Source organism: Chiloscyllium punctatum, chromosome 10 (assembly GCF_047496795.1).
Source record: "Chiloscyllium punctatum isolate Juve2018m chromosome 10, sChiPun1.3, whole genome shotgun sequence".
Taxonomy (NCBI): domain Eukaryota; kingdom Metazoa; phylum Chordata; class Chondrichthyes; order Orectolobiformes; family Hemiscylliidae; genus Chiloscyllium; species Chiloscyllium punctatum.
Window position 1 is genome coordinate 123,519,840 of NC_092748.1, and position 24,863 is coordinate 123,544,702.

A 24,863-nucleotide genomic window follows, 5' to 3' on the forward strand; every position below is an offset into this window, starting at 1 on the left:
TTTCAATTACAAGAGGGCACAGGTTCAAGGCGACAGCGGTAAGGTTTAAGGGAGATGTGCGAGGGACGTTTTTCACACAACGAGTGATAGGAATCTGGAACGCACAGTCAGAAGAGGTGGTGGAAGCAGGCACATTGGCAACATTTAAAAGACATCTGGATGGTTATATGAATAGGGAGGGAATAGAGGGATAAAGCCCAATAAGGACAAAATGTTTGTTTTTTAGTTTAGTTAGGGCATGATGATCGGCACAGGCTTGCAGGGCCAAAGGGCCTAGGCGCCTGTTCCTGTACTGTACTACTTTGTTCTTTGCTTTGAAGCCTTCATAATTGTCCTTGTTAAAATTCAAAATTCCAGCCTTGGACATTTCTCTCACTTAAACTGTATGTAAAATTCAATCACATTATGGTTGCTGCTATCTGTGGGTGCTTTCACTATGATGTCAGCAAGTATACCCCTTTGTTGGTCAAAACCATATCCAGTATAGCCTGTTCTCTGGTTGATGCAGTAACAGGGTGAGTCTAAGATACTGTCCCAAAAACAATCAATGAATTCCTCATCTTCACTACTGTTTTCCATGTAATTTTTGCAGTCTATGTGTAGGTTACAATCCATCATAACTGCTGTACCCTTTGGACAAGCTCCCGTTATTTTTAGGTTACTTACTTACTTACAGTGTGGAAACAGGCCCTTCAGCCTAACAAGTCCACACCGACCTGCCGAAGCACACCCACCCAGACCCATTCTCCTACATTTACCCCTGCTCCTAACACCACGAGCAATTTAGCATGGCCAATTTACCTAACCTGCACATTTTTGGACTGTGGGAGGAAACCGAAGCACTTGGAGGAAACCCATGCAGACATGGGGAGAATGTGCAAACTTCACACAGTCAGTCGCCGGAGGCAGGAATTGAACCTGGGTATCTGGCACTGTGAAGCAGCAGTGCTAACCACTGTGCTACCGTGCCGCCCATAATGTATATCCAATTCATGTAGTTTCTTTTAGACGTCCATAAGACCATAAGACAAAGGAACAGAAATTAGACCATTCAGCCTATAGAGTCTGCTCCACCATTCAATCATGGCTATTAAGTTTCTCAACCCCATTCTCCCACTTTCTCTCCGAAGTAGAGATATGGCAACTGTTCATCCTGTACACAACTCCTACAAGTGACCTCTTCCCTTTGTAATTCCTTACCTCTATGCTGACTGCTTCTACATCCTGGTTTGTGTGTTTGGGTCATTCCTCCCTATAGCGCTAATATCACCTTTAATTGGCAGAGCCACTCCTCCGTCCTTTGCTCAAATCTCACATCACTCAATACTTTTGCACATTACTTTAAATCTATGCTACCTTGTTCTTGTTCCTTTTACAACTTCTCCCTATCTACCATCTCACCCCACTCATGATTTTGAAAACTTCCATCAGACCTCCGTTTAGCCTTTTTGTCTCCAAGGAGAACAGTTCTAACTTCTTCAATCTATCCTCAAACCTGAAATTTCTCATTTATGGAACTATCTCTAGAAGTCATTTCTCTACCCTCTCCAATGCATTCACATATTTCCCATAGTGTGGAGTACACAACTGTACACAATATCCAGCTGAGGTCTAAAAATGTCTTCTACAGCTTCAACATCACATCTTTACACTTGTCCTCTATTCATTTCTAATAAAATATTTATTTGTTGAAAGGATACAATCAGCTTGATGGTGACTTGTCTTGATGCCATTCTGGATGTCTTCCAGGAAATCAAAGTCAGGAATCATCAGGTTTCTTTGGACAACAATGTTCTGGTATTGGTCTGATGTAGCAAGGGGGTTAAAGGTTCGATCAGTCCCAAATAGGACTAAAGCAGTCTCATCTTTACTCTCAGCAAATACCTACATCAGAAAACCCACAAAAGAAAAATGGAACTCAGTATCAAGCAGAAGAACAGCAACTTAGAATTGGCTTACTTTATTCATCCATTACTTCCTTAAGGTTTATCTAATCAAGTTGATGGAGAAATAGTTGGAGAGTAGAGCAACATGCTGGAGCAGTTTACTAACCAACAATATTTTGAAGTTAGGGTCATGATGAAACAATACTTCAATTTGTTAATATTAAAATAAAATAAAGAACCACAGATGTGGGAAATCTGAAACAAAAACAGAAGTTCAATCACATTATGGTTGCTGCTATCTACAGGTGCAACTCAGCAGATCTGGTAGCATCTGTGGAAAGAAAACAGAGTTAATGTTTTATGTCCAGTACCCTTCTTCAGAGCTGGAACACTCTGCCTGTAAGGGCGGTAGACGCAGAAATTCTGTAACATTTAAGGAGTATTTAGATGTGTTTGTAAGAAGGCCTATGGAGTATTATCGTTCATTAGCAGAGGGATTGAATTCAAGAGTCGTGAGGTGATGTTGCAGCTGTACAGGACTTTGGTTAGGCCACATTTGGAGTACTGTGTGCAGTTCTGGTCGCCTCACTTTAGGAAAGATGTGGAAGCTTTGGAGAGGGTGCAGAGCAGATTTACCAGGATGTTGCCTGGAATGGAGAGTAGGTCGTACGAGGATAGGTTGAGAGTTCTCGGCCTTTTCTCGTTGGAACGGCGAAGGATGAGGGGTGACTTGATAGAGGTTTATAAGATGATCAGAGGAATAGATAGAGTAGACAGTCAGAAACTTTTTCCCCGGGTACAACAGAGTGTTACAAGGGGACATAAATTTAAGGTGAAGGGTGGAAGGTATAGGGGAGATGTCAGGGGTGGGTTCTTTACCCAGAGAGTGGTGGGGGCATGGAATGCGCTGCCCGAGGGAGTGGTAGAGTCAGATTCATTGGCGACCTTTAAGTGGCATTTGGATAGGTACATGGATGGGTGCTTAATCTAGGATAGAAGTTCGGCACAACATCGTGGGCCGAAGGGCCTGTTCTGTGCTGTATTGTTCTATGTTCTATGTTCTATGTTCTATGTGCACTTGCGATGGCAAAGCATACAAGGTTTTGGGCCAGCTGCTGGAAAAGGGAACTGAAATAGTTAGCTGGTTGTTTTTGACTGGTGCAGATGTGATAAGCTGAAGGGTCTTTTTCTGTGGTCGCGACCTCTATGACTTTATGAACATCTCCCAAAGCAATTATATTGTTTCTTCAATAAGGTCACTGAAACTAAACACACTACTCTAGAGGGGATCTCACCATTCCCTTTCACATCTGTAGCAAAATATCCCTAATATGTTTTTCCATTCCCTATGCAATAAACATCAACATTCTTTTTGCCTTCCTAATCACTTGATTTAATGGCACATTAGCATTTTGTGATTTCAAGCACCAGTTATCAGTTACTCATTAATGGTGGCAGAGAGTACAAGAGCAGAAAGGTTATGCCGAACTTATACAGAATCACAGAAAATTAAGAGCAAGAGGCAGCAATTGGACAGTTCGAACCTACTCAGCCATTCATTATGAACATGGCTGATCATCCAAATCAAGAGCTTGTTTCAACTTTCTCCACAAATCCTTTAATTCATTTAGCCAAGTGCTACTGCCAACTACTTCATGAAATCATACAATATTTTGGCCTCAATTACTTTCTGTGGGACTGAGTTCCACAGATTCTCCACTTGCTGGGTAAAGACATTTCTCCTCATTACAAATCTTAAATATTTTATCCCGTATTCTGAGACTTTGGCCCCACGTTCTGGTGTCCCATTGCATTGGAAACATACTTACCTCATCTAGCCCCTCCAGTCATAGAGATGTACAGCACAGAAACAGACCCTTCGGTCCAACCCGTCCATGCCAACCAGATATCCCAACCCAATCTAGTTCCACCTGCCAGCACTTGGCCCTCTAAACCCTTCCTATTCATACACCCATCCAACTTAAATGTTGCAATTGTACTAGCCTCCATCACTTCCTCTGGCAGGTCATTCCATACACACACCACCCTCTGCATGAATAAGATCCCCCATAGGTCCCTTTTATATCTTTCCCCTCTCCATAAGATCATAAGACCATAAGACATAGGAGCGGAAGTAAGGCCATTCGGCCCATCGAGTCCACTCTGCCATTCAATCATGGCTGATGGGCATTTCAACTCCACTTACCTGCATTCTCCCCGTAGCCCTTAATTCCTTGTGATATCAAGAATTTATCAATTTCTGCCTAGCGTCCCAGCCTCCACTGCACTCTGCAGCAATGAATTCCACAGGCCCACCACTCTCTGGCTGAAGAAATGTCTCCGCATTTCTGTTCTGAATTTACCCCCTCTAATTCTAAGGCTGTGTCCATGGGTCCTAGTCTCCTCGCCTAACGGAAACAATTTCCTAGCGTACACCCTCTCCAAGCCATAAACCTCTCACCCTAAACCTATGCCCGCTAGTTCTGGACTCCCCCACCCCAGGGAAAAGACTTTGTCTATTTATCCTATCCTTGCCCCTCATGATTTTTTAAATCTCTAGAAGGTCATCCCTCAGCTTCTGGTGTTCCAGGGAAACAGCCCCAGCCTGTTCAGCCTCTCCCTATAGCTCCAATCCTCCAATCCTCCATCCCTCGCAACATCCTTGTAAATCTTTTCTGAACCCTTTCAAGTTTAACAACATCTTTCCGATAGGAAGGAGACCAGAATTGCATGCAATATTCCAAAGGTGTCCTAACCAATTTCCTGTACAGCCGCAACATGATCTCCCAACTTCTGTACACAGTACTCTGACCAATAAAGGAAAGCATACCAAAAAACTTCTTCATTATCCTATCTACCTGTGACTCTACTTTCAAGGAGCTATGAACCTACACTCCAAGATCTCTTTGTTCAGCAACACTTCCTAGAACCTTACCACTAAGTGTATAAGTCCTGCTAAGATTTGCTTTCCCAAAATGCAGCACCTCACATTTATCTGAATTAAACTCCATCTGCCACTTCTCAGCCCATTGGCCCATCTGATCACGACCTTCTTTGCTGTCCACTACACCTCCAATTTTGGTGTTAGAATTTTATAGGTTTCTAAACTCCATCGACCAGTGGCCCACAGTCCTCAAACACTTCTCATGTGACAGGTTAGTTATCCCTGCAATCACACTTGTAAATTATTTTTCTAATTTTTTCTGAACTCCAGTGAATAAAATCAACCCCTTCTCATACAACATTCCCACCAATCCAGGAATCAGTTTGGGAAACTTTTGGTTCATTCCTTCTAGAGCAAAATATTCTTCCTCAGATAAAGGAAGCAAAACTGCACACTATATTCAAGATGTGGTCGTGCAAAGGCTGTTCAGCAAGAAATCCCCACTCCTGTCCTCAAATACTCTTGTATTGAAGGCCAACATACCATGAGCCTTCTTTTACCGCCTACTGCACCTGCATCTTACCTTCAGCGACGGATGTATGAGAACACCTAGGTCTGGACAAAGGATCTGAGGTCATTGTTTCTGAATTTGCAGGTAACACAGAGTTACCTGAGGCTGAGGAGGACATGGACAGGCCAGGAGGATGGCAAATAAGTGGCAGATGGAATACAATGTGGCAATGTGTGAGGTTATGCAATTTGATAGGAAGAATCGAGGTGTTGATTATTTTCTAAATGGGGAAAGACTTCATAAATTTGAAGCATAAAGGGACTTAGGAGTCCGTGTTCAGAATTCTCCAGTTTCAGGAAGTTGACAAAGAGGAATGGAATTTAAGAGCAGGGATGTATAAGGCTTTAGTCAAACTACATTTGGAATTGTGGGCAGTTTTGGGCCCTGTATCTAAGAAAGGTTGTGCTGGTCTTGGAGAGGGTCCAGGGAAGGCTTACAAGAATGATTGCAGGGATGAAGTGCCGATCACATGAGAAGCAGTTGAGGACTCTAGGTCTGGATCTGGAGTTTAGAAGAACTGGGGCGGGGGGGTGATCTCACTGAAACTTACAGAATACCGAGAGGCTTGGATACAGTAGACATGGAGAAGATATTTCCATTAGTAGGATAGACAAGGACACGAGGGCACAGTGTTATGTATCAGGCCAGACCCCCTCAAAATATTTTAAGGTAGCCTAGATTCTTAACTTTTTCTTATTTTTAAGGCAGATGTGAAGCCAATATCCCAGGTGTGATACAGCTGGTCAAACCACTCAACTTTAAGCAAAACACAATTTATTTAAACACTACAGTTGAAATACAACCAAAAGAAAAGGGAATTTAGAATAACTTAACTATTGGAAAATTTAAATCAACTCGATACACCAACTTAACTAAGGAACTGTTCCAGTCCAGAAATATCCCATAATCAAATTGGATGGTCTACACCTGAACCAGACTGGAACTAATGTCCTTGGGGGAGCTTTTGCTACTGCTGTTGGGAGGGGGGGGAGGTTTAAACTAATGAGGCAAGGGGCTAAGAACCAGAATAGAAGACTACTAGACAGTGAGGTGGGAACTAGAGATTGTAACAAACAGGATCATGAAGTTAGCATTACCAAGGGGAAGCGTAGGCACAGAACAGATGAACACAAAGGAACTGGTGGTCTGAAGTGCGTATGCTTTAATGCAAGGAGTATAGTGGGTAAGGCAGACAAATTTAGCGCTTGGATTGGTGCCTGGGAATGTGACGTTATTGCAATCACAGAGACTTGGTTGAAGGAAGGGCATGATTGGCAACTAAATGTTCCAGGATGCTTCAGACAGGACAGGGAGGGAAGTAAAAAGGGGAGGTGTTGCATTACTTGTCAGGGATGATATCATGGCTGTGCTGAAGGAGGACACTATGGAGGGCCTGAGCAGTGAGGCATTATAGGTCGAGCTGAGAAATAAGAAGGGTGCAGTTACATTGTTGGGGCTGTATTACAGGCCTCCCAACAGTGAGCATAAGGTAGAGGAACAAAAAGGTAAACAGATTATGGAAAGATGGAGAGGCAACAGGGTAGTGGTGATGGGAGATTTTAATTTTCCCAACATTGACAGGGGTCACTTAGTGTCAATGGGCTGGATGGGGCTGAATTTGTAAGAAGCATCCAGGAAAGTTTTCTAGAGCAATATATCAATTGTCCAACTAGAGAAGGGACCATGTTGGACTTGGTGTTGGGGAATGAGCCAGAACAGGTGGTAGAAATTGCAGTGGGGTATTTCTTTGGGAATAGTGACCACAATTCTCTAAGTTTTAGGATACCCGTAGACAAAGATGAGAGTGATCCTAAGGGAAGAGTACTAAACTGGACCAAGGCCAATTTTATCAAAATCCAGCAGGAGCTGGGAAATGTGGATTGGGGGCAGCTATTTGAAGCGAAGTCCACATTTGATATATGAGAAGCTTTCAAAGATATGTTGAAGATAATGCAGGATAGGCATGTCCCTTTGAAAACAAGGGATAGGAAAGGCAAGATTCATGAACCATGGATGACAGGAGAAATTGTGCAACTAGCCAAAAGGGAAGCGTACATAAGGTCCAGGCAGCTAAGAACAAAACAGGCTTTGGAGGAATATCAGGACAGTAGGACCATTCTTAAATGAGGAATCAAGCAGGCTAAAAGGGGTTGTGAAATAACTTTAGCGAGAAGAATTAAGGAGAATCCCAAGGCCTTTTATTCAGAAATAAGAAGAAGGTAACTAGAGAAAGGGTTAGTCCACTAAAGGATAAGGAAGGAAAGTTGAGCGTCGAACCTGAGAAAGTGGGTGATATTCTCAATGGTTACTCTGCATCATTGTTCACTGAGGAGAGGAGCATGATGAATGTTGAGATTAGAGGCAGAAGTTTGTTTACTCTGGATCATGTTGACATAAGGAGGGAGGATGTGTCGGGTAGGCTAAAGGATATTAAGGTGGACAAATAACCAGGACCAGATGCAATCTATCCCAGGTTGCTGAGGGAGGTGAGAAAGGAAATAGCTGGGGCTCTGACAGATATCTTTGTAGCATCCTTAAACACATTCTGTGTTCACGAACATTTTTGGTTTTTATTTGTATTTTCTTTAGTGAACACAGAACTAAAGTATGTATTTTGTTGGTCAGCCATTTAATTGTTCCCAGTATCAATTCCCCTGTTTCTGACTGTAAGGGATCTTTATTTGTCTTCAATCTTTTTCTCATTTTTGGACACTGGTTATATTTCAGATGAAATACTGTGCACAGTCTGAACATCACACTTTAGGAATGATATGAGTGTATTGGAGAGAGCATAAGAGAGGGTTAAAATAATGATTCCAGGAATGAAAATTTTCAGTTGGAAAAGTTTGGAATGTCTGCCCTTAGAGAAGCAAAGGTTGAAGGGAATTTTGACAAGAGTAGAGGCACTCAATCAGATCCAGCATCCTATAAGATCATGGCTGATATGATAATCCTGATCTGAAAAATGTGTTGCTGGAAAAGCGCAGCAGGTCAGGCAGCATCCAAGGAGCAGGAGAATCGACGTTTCGGGCATAAGCCCTTCTTCAGGAATCCTGAAGAAGGGCTTATGCCCGAAACGTCGATTCTCCTGCTCCTTGGATGCTGCCTGACCTGCTTCGCTTTTCCAGCAACACATTTTTCAGCTCTGATCTCCAGCATCTGCAGTCCTCACTTTCTCCTAGCTGATATGATAATCCTCAACTTCATTTTTCTGCCTTTTCCCCTACGACCCTTGATTCCCTTACTGATTAAAAATCTGACTATCTCATCCTTGAATATTGTTAATAATTCAGCCCAAACAGTCCTCAGCAATGAAGAATTCCACAGATTTACAACATTCAAAGAAGAAATACCTCCACATCTCTGTCTTAAATGGGTGACACTTTACTCTGAATTTGTGGCCTTGGTCATGGACTCTTGCACAATTTTCTCTCTCATTGGGTTGTGAATGTCTGGATTTCTCTACCCAAGACTGAGGTAAATTGATTTTTTTGAAATATGGGGGAGTTGAGACCTATGCAGAGTCAGCATAAAAGACAAATTGCATCTGGAACAGATCGGCCATGATCACATTGATTAGTGGTTTCTCTTAAGCAGCAGAATGGCCTATTCATGATCTATTTTCCTATGTTATATATGATATTCTCTACAGTTCTGAAGACAAGAGGTGATCTCATTGAACCTACAAAATATGTAAAGGGATGGACATGGTAGATGCAGCAAGGTACTTCTGATGAGAATCTTGAAAGCAGTGCTTGATCAGCCATGGTCATATTAAATGGTGGAGCAGATTTTGCAGGCTGAATGGCCTAACTCCCTATTTCAAGACTGAAGTAAGTTATATATACAGAAAGCAGCAGTACTGTCACTGGCCCTTGGTAACACTGGTGTCAACCATCCTCCAAGTAAGAGAAACAACTACTTATCATTATTCATTATTTCTGCCCTGAAACCATTTTTTTCTCTCCAAGATGCCACTGATGTTACTGGACAACAAGCAGAATGAAAGGAAATATCTTTAACATTGATCTCTAACAGTGTCAAACAAGGGCAAAGAAATCTCTTGTTGATTGCAATCTCCCTCCTTTCCCCCCTTAGCAAATGGGTCAATACTCCATGATAACATCACTTGGAAGAAAAATCATGTTATAGTCTGCAAATGTGTCTTGTCATTTAATTTCCCAAAACTTCGCCGTCAGCGACAATCCACAATTTAAGAGTGTGATGGAGTTTTCCCTGGGTGACTTCATCTCAAACAATGTTCAAGAAGCTTGATACTATTTGAGACAAAGCAGATCGTTTAATTGGCATTTCATAAGACCATAATACATAGGCGCAGAAATTGGACCATTCAGCCCAATGAGTCTGTTCCGCCATTCAATCATGGCTGATAAGTTTCTCAACCCCTTTCTTCCTGGACCCCTTGATACTCAAGAACCTATCCACCGCCGTCTTAAATATACTCAATGACCTGGCTTCCACAGCCTTCTGTGGCAACGAATTCTATAGATTCACCACTCTCTGGATGAAGAAGTTTCTCCTTATTTTCATACTCCACCTGCCACTCTCCTAACCTGCCCAGATCCTTCTGCAGTCTACCTGCCTTCTCAATGCTACTGTCTCTCTACCTAGCTTTGCATCGCCTGCAAACTTAGCCAGAAAGCCTTCAGTTCCTTCATCTAGATAATTAATGTATAGAGTGAAAAGTTGTGGTCCCAACACTGAGCCTTGCCAAATACCGGCTGCCATCCTGAGAAAGACTGTTTTATCCCCACTCTCTGCTTTCTGCCAGACAACCAAGCTTCTAGCTATGCTTGCATCTTGCCTCTAATACCATGAGCCCTTACCTCACTCAGTAACCTCCCTTTTGGCATCTTGCCAAAACCTTCTTGAAGTCCAGGTAGATAACACCCAATTCATTCACAACCTGAATCATTCACTCTCTCTACTACTAGCAAATTGTGACGACAGTGCATAGCATCCACAAGGAACATTTCACTAGCATGCTAAGCAAGCGGAAGAGTCATCAGAGCCTACTTAAGACATACTACAAATCCAAAATAGATTTTTAATTTTATTAAATTGTGGGAAGTAGACACAGCTGACTAGGACAGCACTTATTTCCCATCCCTAATTACCAAGCGTAAACCACATTGTTTTGAGTCTGTGTTGTCCTGTTTCCACTGCTCCCCGCAGTCAAAGCACAACACTCAGAGACACAGTCTGGTTTTACCTCCTTCATCGTCATTCCGGGTCCTGGAGAGAGAGAGAACAATTGCCCATGTGCACAGGGACATGAGTTCACGGTCTTCTCTGGAACAGCAGTTTCTCAATGAACTACATAGTCATTTTACAGGGAGGAGTATTCGTAGGAAATGATGTCACCACAGGAAATGACATCACCAACCCAAGGAAACCCAAACACATATCGTGGGCTACACCACCACTGCTTCACCCAGAGGCTCACTGAAGATGTTACCTAGTACAGTGACGAAATGTCTGAAAACTAAACTTCTAGCTCAACGAGCAAACCTACGTCCAGAAACTCAACCTGAGCTACAAATTGTCTCAAAACTCACTAACTGTAAGTAATGCTACTACTTTTCCTTTTATTCCTCTTTTGTATCCAAAATTTGTACCGAGGTACTTGTACCTGAGATGGCACCATTTGAGACAGCCATTGTAAAAACTTTTCACCATACTTCTACACTTGAGTACCCGGGACAATAAAAGGATATTCATTACAACTGCTTATAGAAATACGAACAAATTAATCACTAAACCTCTTCAGAGACAAAGAAAAAAGGCCACTCATTCAAATGATATTAATATATACATAAATCTCAGACTTTACATTATAATTGTCCATATCATGCATTTTGCATTCCTTAATTGACATTATCTATCACATATTCACTCCTATTTTCACATAGCAACTGCCTTTATGTATTTCCTGCAAATACTATGTACCTCTGTTTCAAATTTTGTTTGAGTAGCAGATAGTGTAGTGCGTGTGAGTACAGATTGGCCCAAATTTTTTAATCAACATTATTTCTAACACAAATCAGACAAAAAGTAACATAATTACCTTCCTAAGACTTTTTAGAACTGCTGTCCAAACTTATGTCATGCAGTCCTTGTTGGGAATAGCACAGAAAATCTGCAGAGAAGCCACACCTTATTTTACACCTTTACCTGTCACATTCCAGTAAATTAACATGGTTTAAACGTGCCAAACTTTCTTCGAAAGCCTGTAGAGAAGGTAGTTGCTTCTCTTTTGTGCTACTATCCAGAATGAAAAACATATTCACCAAGTTTTTATAATCACTTATAATTAATTAAAATAATTCACTTATTCTAAAATAAAACTAGACTTAAAACAAGTGGTTAACATTTAAGCTATGAAGAGGTTGAATCCATTTTACTTAGTTAAGAGTAAATTTTTTGTCATATTGTAAAAGTAAATGGGAACCATAAATAGAAAGGTAGGCTAGAGGTACAACAGCTGCACTATCAGCAAGGATAGAATTGACCTTGGATGAAATGCAGATAATGTTTGAAAATTCTATGGATAATTAGCATGTAATGTAAGACACCTGGACAGAGAAGTGCAGAAATTATAATCTGTATGAAGTAATATGAATGATAAAGATTGGAGGTTTCTGTAGCACACCAGACTTTCTTTTACACATCACATTGATAAAACTGGTTTTCCTTACATACATGTGAAATAAATGATCATTAACCTGATTTGCTGGTCCTCTTAATTTGTCAAGTTATCTGATAACAAGCTATGATTGAGAATGAGAACTGGAAGAAATCCCTTTCTCCCAAACAGACATAAAACACAAAACATAACATTCTTTGCGGAGATGACTTTTTTTTCACAAAAAGACAAAAGCAAATGCACCCTTGCAATCAAGAATCTATAAACAAAGGACAGAATTTGATGATTTCTCACCATCCTCCTTTTTTTTTAAATCACTCTCAGAATGTGGGCTGCACTGGTTAGCCCATCATTTATTGTCCAACCTGAATTGCCCAGGCGGCAGTTAAAAATAAACCATATTGATGTGGGTCTGGAGTCACATGTAGGCCAGATTATGTAAGGATGGCAGATTTCCTTCCCTAAAGAACATTACTCAAGCAGATGGGTTTTTCCAACAATCAACAATGTTCATCATTAGACTCTTAATTCCAGATTTTTGTTTTACTGAATTCCAATTCTACCATGTGCCATGGCGGGATTTGAACCCAAGCTCCCAGAACACAAGCTGAGCTTTTGGATTAATATTCTGATATTAATACCACTAGGTCAATGCTGCCCTTCCGTGTTTCTTACTGATTAAATTTTTCGCAGCAGTAGACTAAAATCACACAAGTGTTACGGCACAAATGGAGCCCATTCCCCTGGAATCTTGGTTAGACCTCTCCTTGAATAGTGTGAGCAGAGAGTAGTAAGGGTATGGAATGCTTTGCCTGCAACGATAGTAGATTCGCCAAGTTTAAGTGCATTTAAGTCGTCATTGGACAGGCATATGGACATACATGGAATAGTGTAGGTGGGATGGGCTTCAGATTAGTATGACAAGGCGGCGCAACATCGAGGGCCGAAGGGCCTGTACTGCACTGTAATGTTCTATGTTCTAGGTCTGGGCCCCACACCTTAGAAAGGTATTTTGGCTTGGAGGCAAAATAAGTTACAAGAATGACACCTGGCCTTCAGGTATTAAGTTATAAGGAAAGATAAAACAAATTTGGTTTGTTTTCTCTGATCAAAGTCTTCAAAACATTAGCAAGACCACCATTTGATTATGGCTGATATGTTTATCAAGCCCTTTCTCCTGCCTTCTCCCTGGAACCCTGTACTAATCTAGAATTTAACTATTTCTGTTTTAAATATACTGAATGACTTGGCTTCCACAACCTTCTGCAACAATCAGTTCCACAGATTAACTACCCACTAGCTGAAGAAATTCCTCCTCCTCTGACTTCTAAAGGGTTGTCTCTTCACCCTGAGGGTGTGCCTTTGCGTGCTTGTCTCTCCTACTCGTGGAAACTTCTTCTCCATGTCATTACTGTCCTGGCATTTCAGTATCCTGTATGTTTCAATTGGATTCCCCCTCATCCTTCTAAACTCCATCGAGTACAGACCCAGAGTCCTCTATTCCTCCTCATATGAAAAGCTCTTCTTCCCCAGGTCATTCTAGCAAACATCCTCTAACCCCCTCCAATGCCAGTACATCTCTCCTTTGATACAGGGCCCAAAACTGCTCCCAATATTCCAAATGTGGTCTGCACAGAGCTTTATACAGCTTTAGCGTACATCTCTGCTCTTGTATTCAACATTGCATTTGCCTTTCTAACTGCCAACTGAACCTGTATGTTAACCTTAAGAGAATCCTGAACGAGGATTCCCAAGTCCGTTTGCGCTTCAGATTTCCAAGCTCTTTCCCCATTTAAAAAATAGTCTATGCCTCTATTCTTCCTACAAAAAATATAATCTAACATTTTTTCCACATTGTATTCCATCTACCAATGCTTTGCCCACTTGCCTGGCCTGTCCAAGTGATTTTGGAACTTCCCAGCTTCCTCAACACTACCTGTCCGTCCACCTACTTTTGTGTCATCTGCAAATTTAGCAACAACACCCTCAGTTCTTTCATCCAGATCACAAATGTATAATGTGAATAGTTGTGGTTCCAATTTGACACCTACGGAATTCCACAAACCATCCTAAAAAAGACCCCTTTATCCAAATTCTCTGCCTTCTGCCAGTTAGCCAATCCTCTATCCATGCCAGTGCCTTGCCCCTAACATCATGGGCCCTTATCTTATCTTAGTAGCCTCCTGTGCGCCACTTTGTCAAAGGATTTCTGGAAATCCAAAGAGATCACATCCGCTAGCTATTCTTTGTCTAACTTGTCCATAACCTCCTCAAAGCATTCAAAACAGATTTGTCAGACATGACATACCATTGACAAAGCTGTGCTGCTTCTGCCAGGTTTTACCATGCACTTCCAAGTACTCTGCAATCTCATCCTTAATAATGGACTCTGAAGTTTTACCAATGGCAGACATCAGGCGAATCAGCCTCTGGTTTCCCACCTTCTGCCTCCCTCACTTCTTAAGCAGGGCTTTAACATTAGCCACTTTCCAGTCCTCTGGGACCCTCCCTGACTTCGGTGATTCCTCATAATCACCACCAAAATCTCTACAATCTCCTCAGCGAACTCCTTCAGAACTCTGGGGTGTAGCCTGGGTGACTTCTCCAGCGCCATTTCCTTAATGATGTCCGCTTCACGCATCTCAGCCCCCAATTCTCTTGAAGGGGCAGGACATCATCGCCCTCACAGCTCCAGCGATCCAGAATCAACTCCACCCTCAGACAACTGTCTCTGTAGAGTTTGCACATTTCCGCATGTCTGTGTGGGTTTCTTCTAGCTGTTCCGGTTTCCTCCCCAAGTCCAAAGATGTGCAGGTTGGGTGGATTGGCCATGGGAAATGCAGGGTTACAGGGACAGGGTAGGGGTTGGGTCTAAATGGAATGCTTTCAAAGTCAGTGTGGACTCAATGGGCCAAATAGCCTGCATCTACAGTGTAAGGATTCCATGATTTTATAATTTTGGTATGTTTCTGGTGTCTTCCACTGTGAAAACTGACGTAAAATACCTATTCAGTTCCTCTGCCATTTCTTTGTTCCCTATTACTACTTCTCCAGCCTCATTTTCCAGTGGTCCAATGTCCATTCTTGCTTTTCTCTCGCCTTTGTAAAAATAAATAAAAAAAGTTTTGCAATCTTCTTTCATACTACTAGCTAGCTTACTCTCTCATTTCATCTTCTCACCCATTATTGCTTTTTTATAGTTATCCTCTGCTGTTTTTCAAAAGGGTCCCCAATCCTCTGGCTTCCCAAAAATTCCTTTTCTTGATCAACCTGATTTTCCCCAGCCCACCTGCATAGTGAAGTGCTCCATTATTATTGTAATGGTGCCTTTCTTACATGCCTTTTCTATCTTCTGATTTATTTTCTTCTTCATATCCTGACTATTTACAATAGACAATAGATGCAGGAGTAGGCCATTCTGCCCTTCGAGCCTGCACCGCCATTCAATATGATCATGGCTGATCATTCCTAATCAGTATCCTGTTCCAGCCTTATCTCCATACCCCTTGACTCCACTATCTTTAAGAGCTCTATCCAATTCTTTCTTAAATGAATCCAGAGACTGGGCCTCCACTGCCCTCTGGGGCAGAGCATTCCACACAGCCACCACTCTCTGGGTGAAGTAGTTTCTCCTCATCTCTGTCCTAAATGGTCTACCCCGTATTTTTAAGTTGTGTCCTCTGGTTCGGCACTCCCCCATCAACGGAAATATGTTCCCTCCTGCCAGAGTGTCCAGTCCTTTCATAATCCTATACGTTTCAATCAGATCCCCTCTCAGTCTTCTAAACTCAAGGGTATACAAGCCCAGTCGCTTCAGTCTTTCCGTGTAAGGCAATCCTGCCATTCCAGGAATTGACCTCGTGAGCCTACGCTGCACTCCCTCAATAGCCAGAATGTCTTTCCTCAAATTTGGAGACCAGAACTGTACACAGTACTCCAGGTGTGGTCTCACCAGGGCCCTGTACAGCTGCAGAAGCACCTCTTTGCTTCTATACTCAATCCCTCTTGTTATGAAGGCCAGCATGCTATTAGCCTTCTTCACGACCTGCTGTACTATTGCTACGAGGACTATATACAACTTGTATCATGATCTATATATCACTTCTTGATATTGATTTATTGTCATTTCTTACCAATAAAGTAACCCCACCCCCTTTGTTTATCTGCCTGTTCTTTTAATAGGTCACACCTCCTTCGATATTTAGCTCCCAGCCCTGATTACCTTATAGCCACATCTGTGATGCCCACAATACCACACCCACCAATTTCAATCTGCGCTGCAAGTTCACTCGTCTTGTTTCATATACTGCATGCATTTAAGTACAATATCTCCAATCCTGCGTTGTCTGCCCCTCTTTTCTGGACATCTAAAGAGACTGTCCCTTTATCTGCTGTGCCTGCAGTTAGATTCCTAAGCCTTTCCATATTTTCTTATTACTTGTACTGGAAACGGCTGAGCCCTCCTGCCCTTTAAATCTTGTCTACAATTTTCCATGCAAATGAACCCACAGCCCCCACTATTTAGTTTAAAGCCCAATCCATAGCCCCAATTAAGTAATTCACAAGGACTCTTGTGGTGGAATTGAAGATGTGTACTATACCTTTAAGACAGTGAAAGTTGAAAACCAGTCATGAGACTGAGTGCCAGCACAGAGTGTAAAGGATATTTTGAAGATGTAATATTTGAGCTGTAATTCAGATAATGATTTGTTTCCACAACCATTCAAATTCAAATTATGCCCAAAATACTAAAACTCAAATCAAATTTGAATTTTAAGTTTTGACAACATCAAACCAATGAGACAATCCGATATTTTGGGGTATAAAAAGCAGGCATTTTGAACAGTTAGCTGGAGACAAAGATCACGTACTTCCATCAATAGGCTGCCTGCACACCCTATCTGTAAAAGATACCTTTTTCGTATGAAACATCTTTGCAGCAAAAGACCGAAGACGTCCCAGACAGGAAGTTCGACACACGAAGATGACAACTGTTTTGGAAAACTATAAATTGCTGTAGATTTTACAGGGGCTTTACTGGACCAGTACACTGTTATAGAGTGGGAGGTGGCTAAACCGTTAAGACAAAGGAAGCTTGCAGTTGTAGATAGTTGTTGCTTAATGTTCTCTTTTGGAGTTGAAGAATAAATTGGAGTTGGGGATAGTGACGAAGGATGTTGTAGGTTACAGAGAGACATAGTTAAGCTGCAGAGCTGGGCTGAGAGGTGGCAAATGGAGGTTAATGCGGACAAGTGCGAGGTGATTCACTTTGGTCGGAGTAATCAGAATGCAAAGTACTGTGCTAATGGCAAGATTCTTGGAAGTGTAGATGAGCAGAGAGATCTCGGTGTCCAGGTACACAGATCCCTGAAAGTTGTCACCCAGGTTGACAGGGTTCTTAAGAAGGCACACAGTATTTTAGATTTTATTAATAGAGGGATCAAGTTCCAGAACCATGAGGTTATGCTACAGCTGTACAAAACTCTGGTGCGGCCACACTTGGAGTATCGTGTACAGTTCTGGTCACCACATTATAAGGAGGATGTGGAAAAGGGTGCAGAGGAGATTTACTAGGATGTTGCCTGGTATGGAGGGAAGGTCTTACGAGGAAAGGCTGAGGGACTTGAGGCTGTTTTCGTTGGAGAGAAGAAGGTTGAGAGGTGACTTAATAGAGACATATAAGATAATCAGAGGGTTAGATAGGGTGGACAGGAGAGCCTTTTCCCAAGTATGGTGATGGCAAGCACGAGGGGGTATAGCTTTAAACTGAGGGGTGATAGATATAGGACAGATGTCAGAGGTAGTTTCTTTACTCAGAGAGTAGTAAGGGTCTGGAATGCTTTGCCTGCAATTGTAGTACATTCGCCAACTTCAAGTACATTTAAGTCGTCATTGGATTGGTATAACAGGTCGGCACAACATTGAGGTCAGAAGGGCCTGTACTGCACTGTAATGTTCTATGTTCTATGTAAATAGTGGAATTTGGGTAGTTCTCGGTTACTCATACTTCAACAGATTACGAGGCGAGGTGAGCTTTTCTGTGTGTTTAGCTTAAATTAGCAGAAGGGTTCACTCCGTGTCATTACACTCTGCTCCCAGCATCATTCAGGTGGAGCCAGTCTAATCAACATCAATACTGGGAGGGAGGGAGTTGGCAATCTCCTGGAATTCAAACCTGTTTCTCCTACATCAATCTTTGAACCATGTGTTTACCTCTTTAATCTTGCAGATCCTGTGCCAATTTTTTCATGGTAATCGGAGTTTATTACCTTTTTGGTTATGCTTTCTAATGTAGCACCTGGTGGCACATATTCCCTCAGTAGAACCTTTTTCCTCTTTTTACCTATATCCATTGGTACCTATATGGACCGTGACAACTGGATATTTCCCCTCCCACTTCAAACTCCTCTGCAGTCCAGATTAGATATCCTGAATGCAGGCACCAGGCAGGCGACACATTTTGGGACTCCTGATCCTGGCCATGGACAATAGTGTCTATTCTCCTGACTACACTACTCCCAATCACAAGTACATTTCTCGTTTATCCCATCTCTTGAATGGTTCTTTCTTTCACTGTGCTATGGTCAGTTTGCTCATTCTCCCTACAGCGCCCACTCTTACTTACACTGGGAGCAAGAATCTCAAATCTATTTGACAAGCTCAAGAGCTGAGGCTCCTTCAGCACTACCTCCAGGATCCCTCTACTTGTCTCACTCATAGTCACACCCTCCTGGCTGGGACAAATGACCAAATTTGAGGTTGTTAATCTAAAGGGTGTGACTGCCTCCTGAAACACAGCATCCAAGTAATTCTCCTCATGTGTTGCAGTGTTCGAATATCAGACTCTAGCTCATCAACTCTGAACCAAAGTTCCTCAAACAACCAACACTTGCTGCAGATGTGGTCACTATAACCTACAATGGGATCCGCCAGTTCCTACAGAAAAGGCAGGATAGATAAAGATAAACTATTTCCACCGGTTGGGGATTATAGAACTAGGGTCATAGAACAAAGAACTGTACAGCACAGAAATGGGCACTGGAGAGGTCGGGAAGGACTGGTGAGTAGCTAATGTTGTTGCTCTGATCAAGAGGGGAAATGGGGATAATCTGGGAAACTATAGACTGATGAATCTCACATTAGTAGTTGGGAAGCTACGGTGGAGAGAATTCTTATGGATAGGCTTTACACGCATTTGGAAAAGCATGGCCTAATTAGATTAGAGTGGTACTGGAAAAGCACAGCATGTCAGGCAGCATCCGAGGAGCAGGAAAATCGATGTTTCAGGCTTTTCCAGCAGCACTCTAATCTGGACTCTGGTTTCCAGCATCTGCAGTCCTCACTTTTTGCCATGGCCTAATTAGGAACAGTCAGCACGGCTTTGTGCAGGGCAGGTTATGTCTTACTAACTTGACTGAATTTTCCAAGGGGGCAACAAAGGTGATCGATGAAGGTAGAGCAGTGGTTATTGTCAACATAGATTTTAGTAAGGCTTTCAAGCAGATCCCTTATGGTAGGTTCATCTAGAAGATTAAAATGTATAAGATCCACGGTGACTTGGCTGCATGGATTCAAAATTGGCTTGCCTGTAGAAGGTAATGTTGGAAGAGGGTTTTTTTGGCTGGAGATCCATGACTAGCAGTGTTCACAGGGATCGTACAGGGACCTCTGTTGTTTGTGACATATATAAATGACTTGGATAAAAATGTAAATAGATTTGCAGATTATACAAAGATCGATGGAGTTGTGGATAGTGTAGAAGGTTGTCAATGGATACAGCTGGATATTGATCAGTTGCAGATATGGGCGGATAAATGGCAGATGGAGTTTAATCTGGGTAAATGTGAGGTGTTACACTCTGAGAGATCAAACATTAAGGATAAGTATACAGTTAATGGTAGCACCCTGAACAGCAGTGATATACAGTGGAGTATTGGGGTTCAACTTAATAGCTCCCTGAAAGTGACAATGCAAGTACATAGGGTTATAAAGAAGGCGTATAACATGCTTGCCTTTATTGGTTGGAGAATTAACTATGAGAATCAGGATGTCATGTTGCAGTTTAATAAATTTTGGTTAGGTCACACTTAAGAGTACTGCATTCAATTCTGTTCCCCAAATTACAGGAAGGATGTGAAGGCTTTAGAGAGGATACAGAAAGGTTTACCATGATGCTGGGGGTTGTCTCGAGTGGCATGTGACTGTGAGGGAGTAACTGGGGGTGTCTTGTGGGCATTATTAACTGTGATGTAAAGATTTTGTATAAAGGAAGGACTGTTTCTTTTGTTCAGGGAGCTTCCCTGGACACACCTTGCAAGCATGGCCAAGAGTGTTCAGGGTTTCTCCCAAGGTTGTTCTGTACTGTGCTTAATAAAATTTGGTTGTTGTTCACAGAAGCTGGCACCTGCAGTTGCATCAAATGTGTAAAGATTTCTGAAAAAAAAACACTGACAGATGGTGAAATATAAATTCAACAAAAATCTGGAATTAAAATAGCTAGCCTAATATCAAATATGTAAACACTGTTGATTGTCAGAAAACAAAAACTAGGTTCATTTATGTTCTTTAGGAAAGGAAATCTGCCATCCTTATATGGTTGGCTTATGTGTTACTCCAGGCCCACAGCAATATCATTAACTTTTAACTACCCTCTGGGCAATTGGGAATGGGAAATAAATACCTTTGCAAGAACATTAAATAGTCTGAAATTCTGAACCTAAGAAATTCTGATATTTGGAAATGTAATTAGATTCCCAAAAACTTCAACTGAGAGTGGGAAAGAGATTTGCAGCTTCTTCTGAGGTTTTATTCTTATGACCAAATAGATACATGGAAACAGAAATTAAGTTCAGGGAAGGTTGCTAGTTGATCATCAGCATAGAAGCTTTTCCCAAAGGTTGTCCAACAATTAAAGACCTCCTAAAAACCTCTCTCCTCCTAAAGATTTTACCTGTCTTTTTTCCCCAAATTCATTTGACTTCCATAAACAGCAGAGAATCAGAGCATGCACAACTATTAATCTGATTCGCCAAGTAACCATATTGTAAAAACACTTTTCAATCCATTCACAAAATGGAGTTGCAGGTATACAGAATAGTAAAGGTGTTTGATATGCTTGCCTTCATTGGTCAGTGTTGAGAGTGTGGTACTGGAAAGGAACAGCAGGTCAGGCAGCATCCAAGGAGCAGTAGAATTGACGTTTCAAGCATAAGCCCTTCATTAGGAATGAGGCTTGTGGATTGGGGCTGAGAAATGAATGGGAGTGGGGTTGGGATGAACATAGAACAATACAGCACAGAACAGGCCCTTCAGCCCTCGATGTTGCGATGACCTGTGAACTATTCTCAGCTCACTCCTCTTCACCATCCCAAAATCATCCATGTGCTTATCTAAGGATTGTTTAAAACTCCCTAATGTGGCTGAGTTGACTACATTAGCAGGTAAGGCATTCCACACCCTTACCACTCTCCTAGTAAAGAACTTGCCTCTGACATCTGTTTTAAATCTATCACCCCTCAATTTGTAATTATGCCCCCTCATACAAGCTAACATCATCATCCTAGGAAAAAGACTTCCACTAGGTAAAAACAAGGACTGCAGATGCTGGAAACCAGAGTCTAGATTAGAGTGGTGCTGGAAAAGCTCAGCAGGTCAGGCAGCATCCGAGGAGCAGGAAAATCGACGTTTCGGGCAAAAGCCCTTCATCAGAAATAGAGACAGGATGCCTGCAGATTGGAGAGATAAATGAGAGGGGGGTGGGGGTGAGGAGAAAGTAGCATAGAGTACAATAGGTGAATGGGGGTGGGGATGGAGGCAATAGATCAGAGAGGAGGGTGGGGGAATGTAGCAAAGAGTACAATGTTTGAATGGGAGTGGGGATGAAGGTGATAGGTCAGAGAGGAGAGTGGAGTGGATAGGTGGAAAGGAAGACAGGCAGGTAGGACAGATCATGAGGGTGGTAGCTTCAGGGCAGAGGAGATGACCTGGGGGTTGCAGTGAGAGACAGAGACTCACCGAGATTCTTGTAGAGAGAGGAGGAAAACTTCTTCAAGGCAGGCATCCTTGCAAGAGGATTTGCAGTAGACTTCCACTGTCTACCCTATCTAATCCTCTGAATCTCTTGTATGTCTCGATCAAATCCACCCATAGCTTTCTTCTTTCCAATGAGACCAGATTCAAGTCTCTCAGCCTTTCCTCATTAGACCTTCCCTCCAGACCAGGCAACATCTTGGTAAACCTCCTCTGCACCTTTCCCAATGCTTCCATATCCTTCCTGAAATATGGGGACCAGAACTGCACACAATATTCCAAGTGTAGCCGCATCTGCGTTTGTATGGGTGCAACATGATTATTAGATTAGGTTAGATTAGATTTCCTACAGTGTGGAAACAGGCCCTTCGGCCCAACAAGTCCACACCAACCCTCCGAAGAGTAACCCACCCAGACCCATTTCCCTCTGACTAATGCACCTAACCTATGGGCAATTTAGCATGGCTAATTCACCTGACCTGCACATCTTTGGATTGTGGGAGGAAACTGGAACACCTGGAAGAAACTCACACAGACACGGGGAGAATGTGCAAACACCACACAGACAGTCGTCCAAGGCTGGAATCGAACTGGGACCATGGTGCTGTGAGACAGCAGTGCTAGCCACTGAGTCACTGTGCCGCCCCGAACTCAATTGTGGCTCCGGAACTCAATTCCTCTACGAATGAAACCTAACACATCCTATACCTTCTTAACAGCACTATCCACCTGGGTGACAACTTTCAGGGATCTATGTACATGGATTCCAAGATCCTTCTGCACAACCACATGACCAGGAATCTTGCCATTGACCCAGTACTCTGCCTTCCTGTTATTCTTCCCAAAGTGCAGCACCTCACATTTAGCTGCATTGAACTCCATTTGCCACCTCTCAGCCCAATTATGCAGTTTATCCAAGACCCCCTGCAACCTGTAACGTTCTTCCAAACTGTCCACTACTCCACCGACACGTGGACATAGAGGTACATGGTACATGGGAAAGTGATAGGTGATGAAGGTGAGGTCAGTGGGGGGAGTGATGAACGGGTCCAGACGGTGGTGCCAAGTTGGAGGCTTGGGACTGGGATAATATGGCAGGAGGGGAAATGAAGAAGCTGTTGAAATCCACATTTATCCCGTATGGTTGCAGGGTCCCAAAGTGGAAAATGAGCCATTTCTCCTCCAGACGTCAGGTGGTAACGGTTTGGCGGTGAAGGAGGCCAGGATCTGCATGTCCTTGACTAAGTGGAAGGGGGAGTTGAAGTGTTCAGCCTCAGGGCGGTGGGGTTCATGGATGCAGGTGTCCCTATCCAAACAAAGGCATCCTGTCTCCCCAATCTGGAGGAGACCACGCCGGGTACAACGGAGGCAGTAGATGACATTGGTAAAGGTACGGGAGAATTTGTGACGGATGTGGAAGGATTCCCTGGGGCCTTGGACAGAGGTGAGGGGAGTTGTATGGGTGCAGGTTTTGCCCTTCCTGCGTTGGCAGGGAAAGGTGCCAGAAGTGGGATGTGGGCTGGTGGGGGAGTGTGGACCTGACAAGGAAGTCGTGGAGGGAATAGTCATAGAGTCATAGAGCTGTACAGCATGGAAACAGACCCTTCGGTCCAACCCAACCATACCGACCAGATATCCCAACCCAATCTAGTCCCACCTGCCACCACCCGGCCCATATCACTCTAAACCTTTCCTATTCATATACCCATCCAAATGCCTCTGAAATATTTTATTTGTACCAGCTTCCACCATTTCCTCTGGCAACTCATTCCATACACGTACCACCCTCTGTGTGAAAATGTTGCCCCTTAGGTCTCTTTTATATCTTTCCCCTCGCACCCTAAAACTATGCCCTCTAGTTCTGGACTCCCCGACCCCAGGAAAAAGATTTTAACTATTTATCCTATCCATGCCCCTCATAATTTTGTAAACCCCTATAAGGTCACCCCTCAGCCTCCGACACTCCAGGGAAAACAGCCCCATCCTGTTCAGCCTCTCCCTACAGCTCAGATCCTCCAACCCTGGCAACATCCTTGTAAATCTTTTCTGAACCCTTTCAAGTTTCAAAACATCTTTCCGATAGGAAGGAGACCAGAATTGCATGCAATATTCCAACAATGGCCTCACCAATGTCCTGTACAGTCGCAACATGACCTCCAACTCCTGTACTCAATACTCTGACCAATAAAGGAAAGCATACCAAACGCCTTCTTCACTATCCAATCTACCTGCGACTCCACTTTCAAGGCGCTATGAACCTGCACTCCAAGGTCTCTTTGTTCAGCAACACTCCCTAGGACCTTACCATTAAGTGTATAAGTCCTGCTAAGATTTGCTTTCCCAAAATGCAGCACCTCGCAGTTATCTGAATTAAACTCCATCTGCCACTTCCCAGCCCATTGGCCCATCTGGTCAAGATCCTGTTGTAATCTGAGGTAACCCTCTTCGCTGTCCACTACACCTCCAATTTTGGTGTCATCTGCAAACTTACTAAATGGACCTCATATGCTCGCATCCAAATCATTTTTGTAACTGACAAAAAGCAGAGGACCCAGCACCGATCCTTGTGGCACTCCACTGGTCAGAGGCCTACAGTCTGAAAAACAATCCTCCACCACCACCCGCTGACTTCTACCTTTGAGCCAGTTCTGTATCCAAGTGGCTAGTTCTCCCTGTATTCCATGAGACCTAACCTTGCTAATCAGTCTCCCATGGGGAACCTTGTCGAACACCTTACTGAAGTCCATATAGATCATATCTAATGCTCTGCCCTCATCAATCTTCTTTGTTACTTCTTCAAAAAACTCAATCAAGTTTGTGAGACAT

The 24,863-nt window shown here is 42.8% G+C and overlaps 1 protein-coding gene across 3 annotated transcripts in view; it reads right to left on the minus strand.

The window, feature by feature from the left end:
• The window catches only part of xrcc5 (X-ray repair complementing defective repair in Chinese hamster cells 5), a 398,838-nt gene that overhangs the window by 342,353 nt on the left and 31,622 nt on the right, over positions 1-24,863 (minus strand). For all 3 annotated transcript variants that reach the window (XR_011961734.1, XM_072580078.1, XM_072580075.1), the window contains exon 3: positions 1,701-1,884. Coding sequence is in view for 2 of the 3 variants with exons in the window: in XM_072580078.1 (XP_072436179.1) it covers positions 1,701-1,884 (184 nt within the window). In the remaining variant the exon portion in view is untranslated. The remainder of the gene's footprint in view (positions 1-1,700; positions 1,885-24,863) is intronic.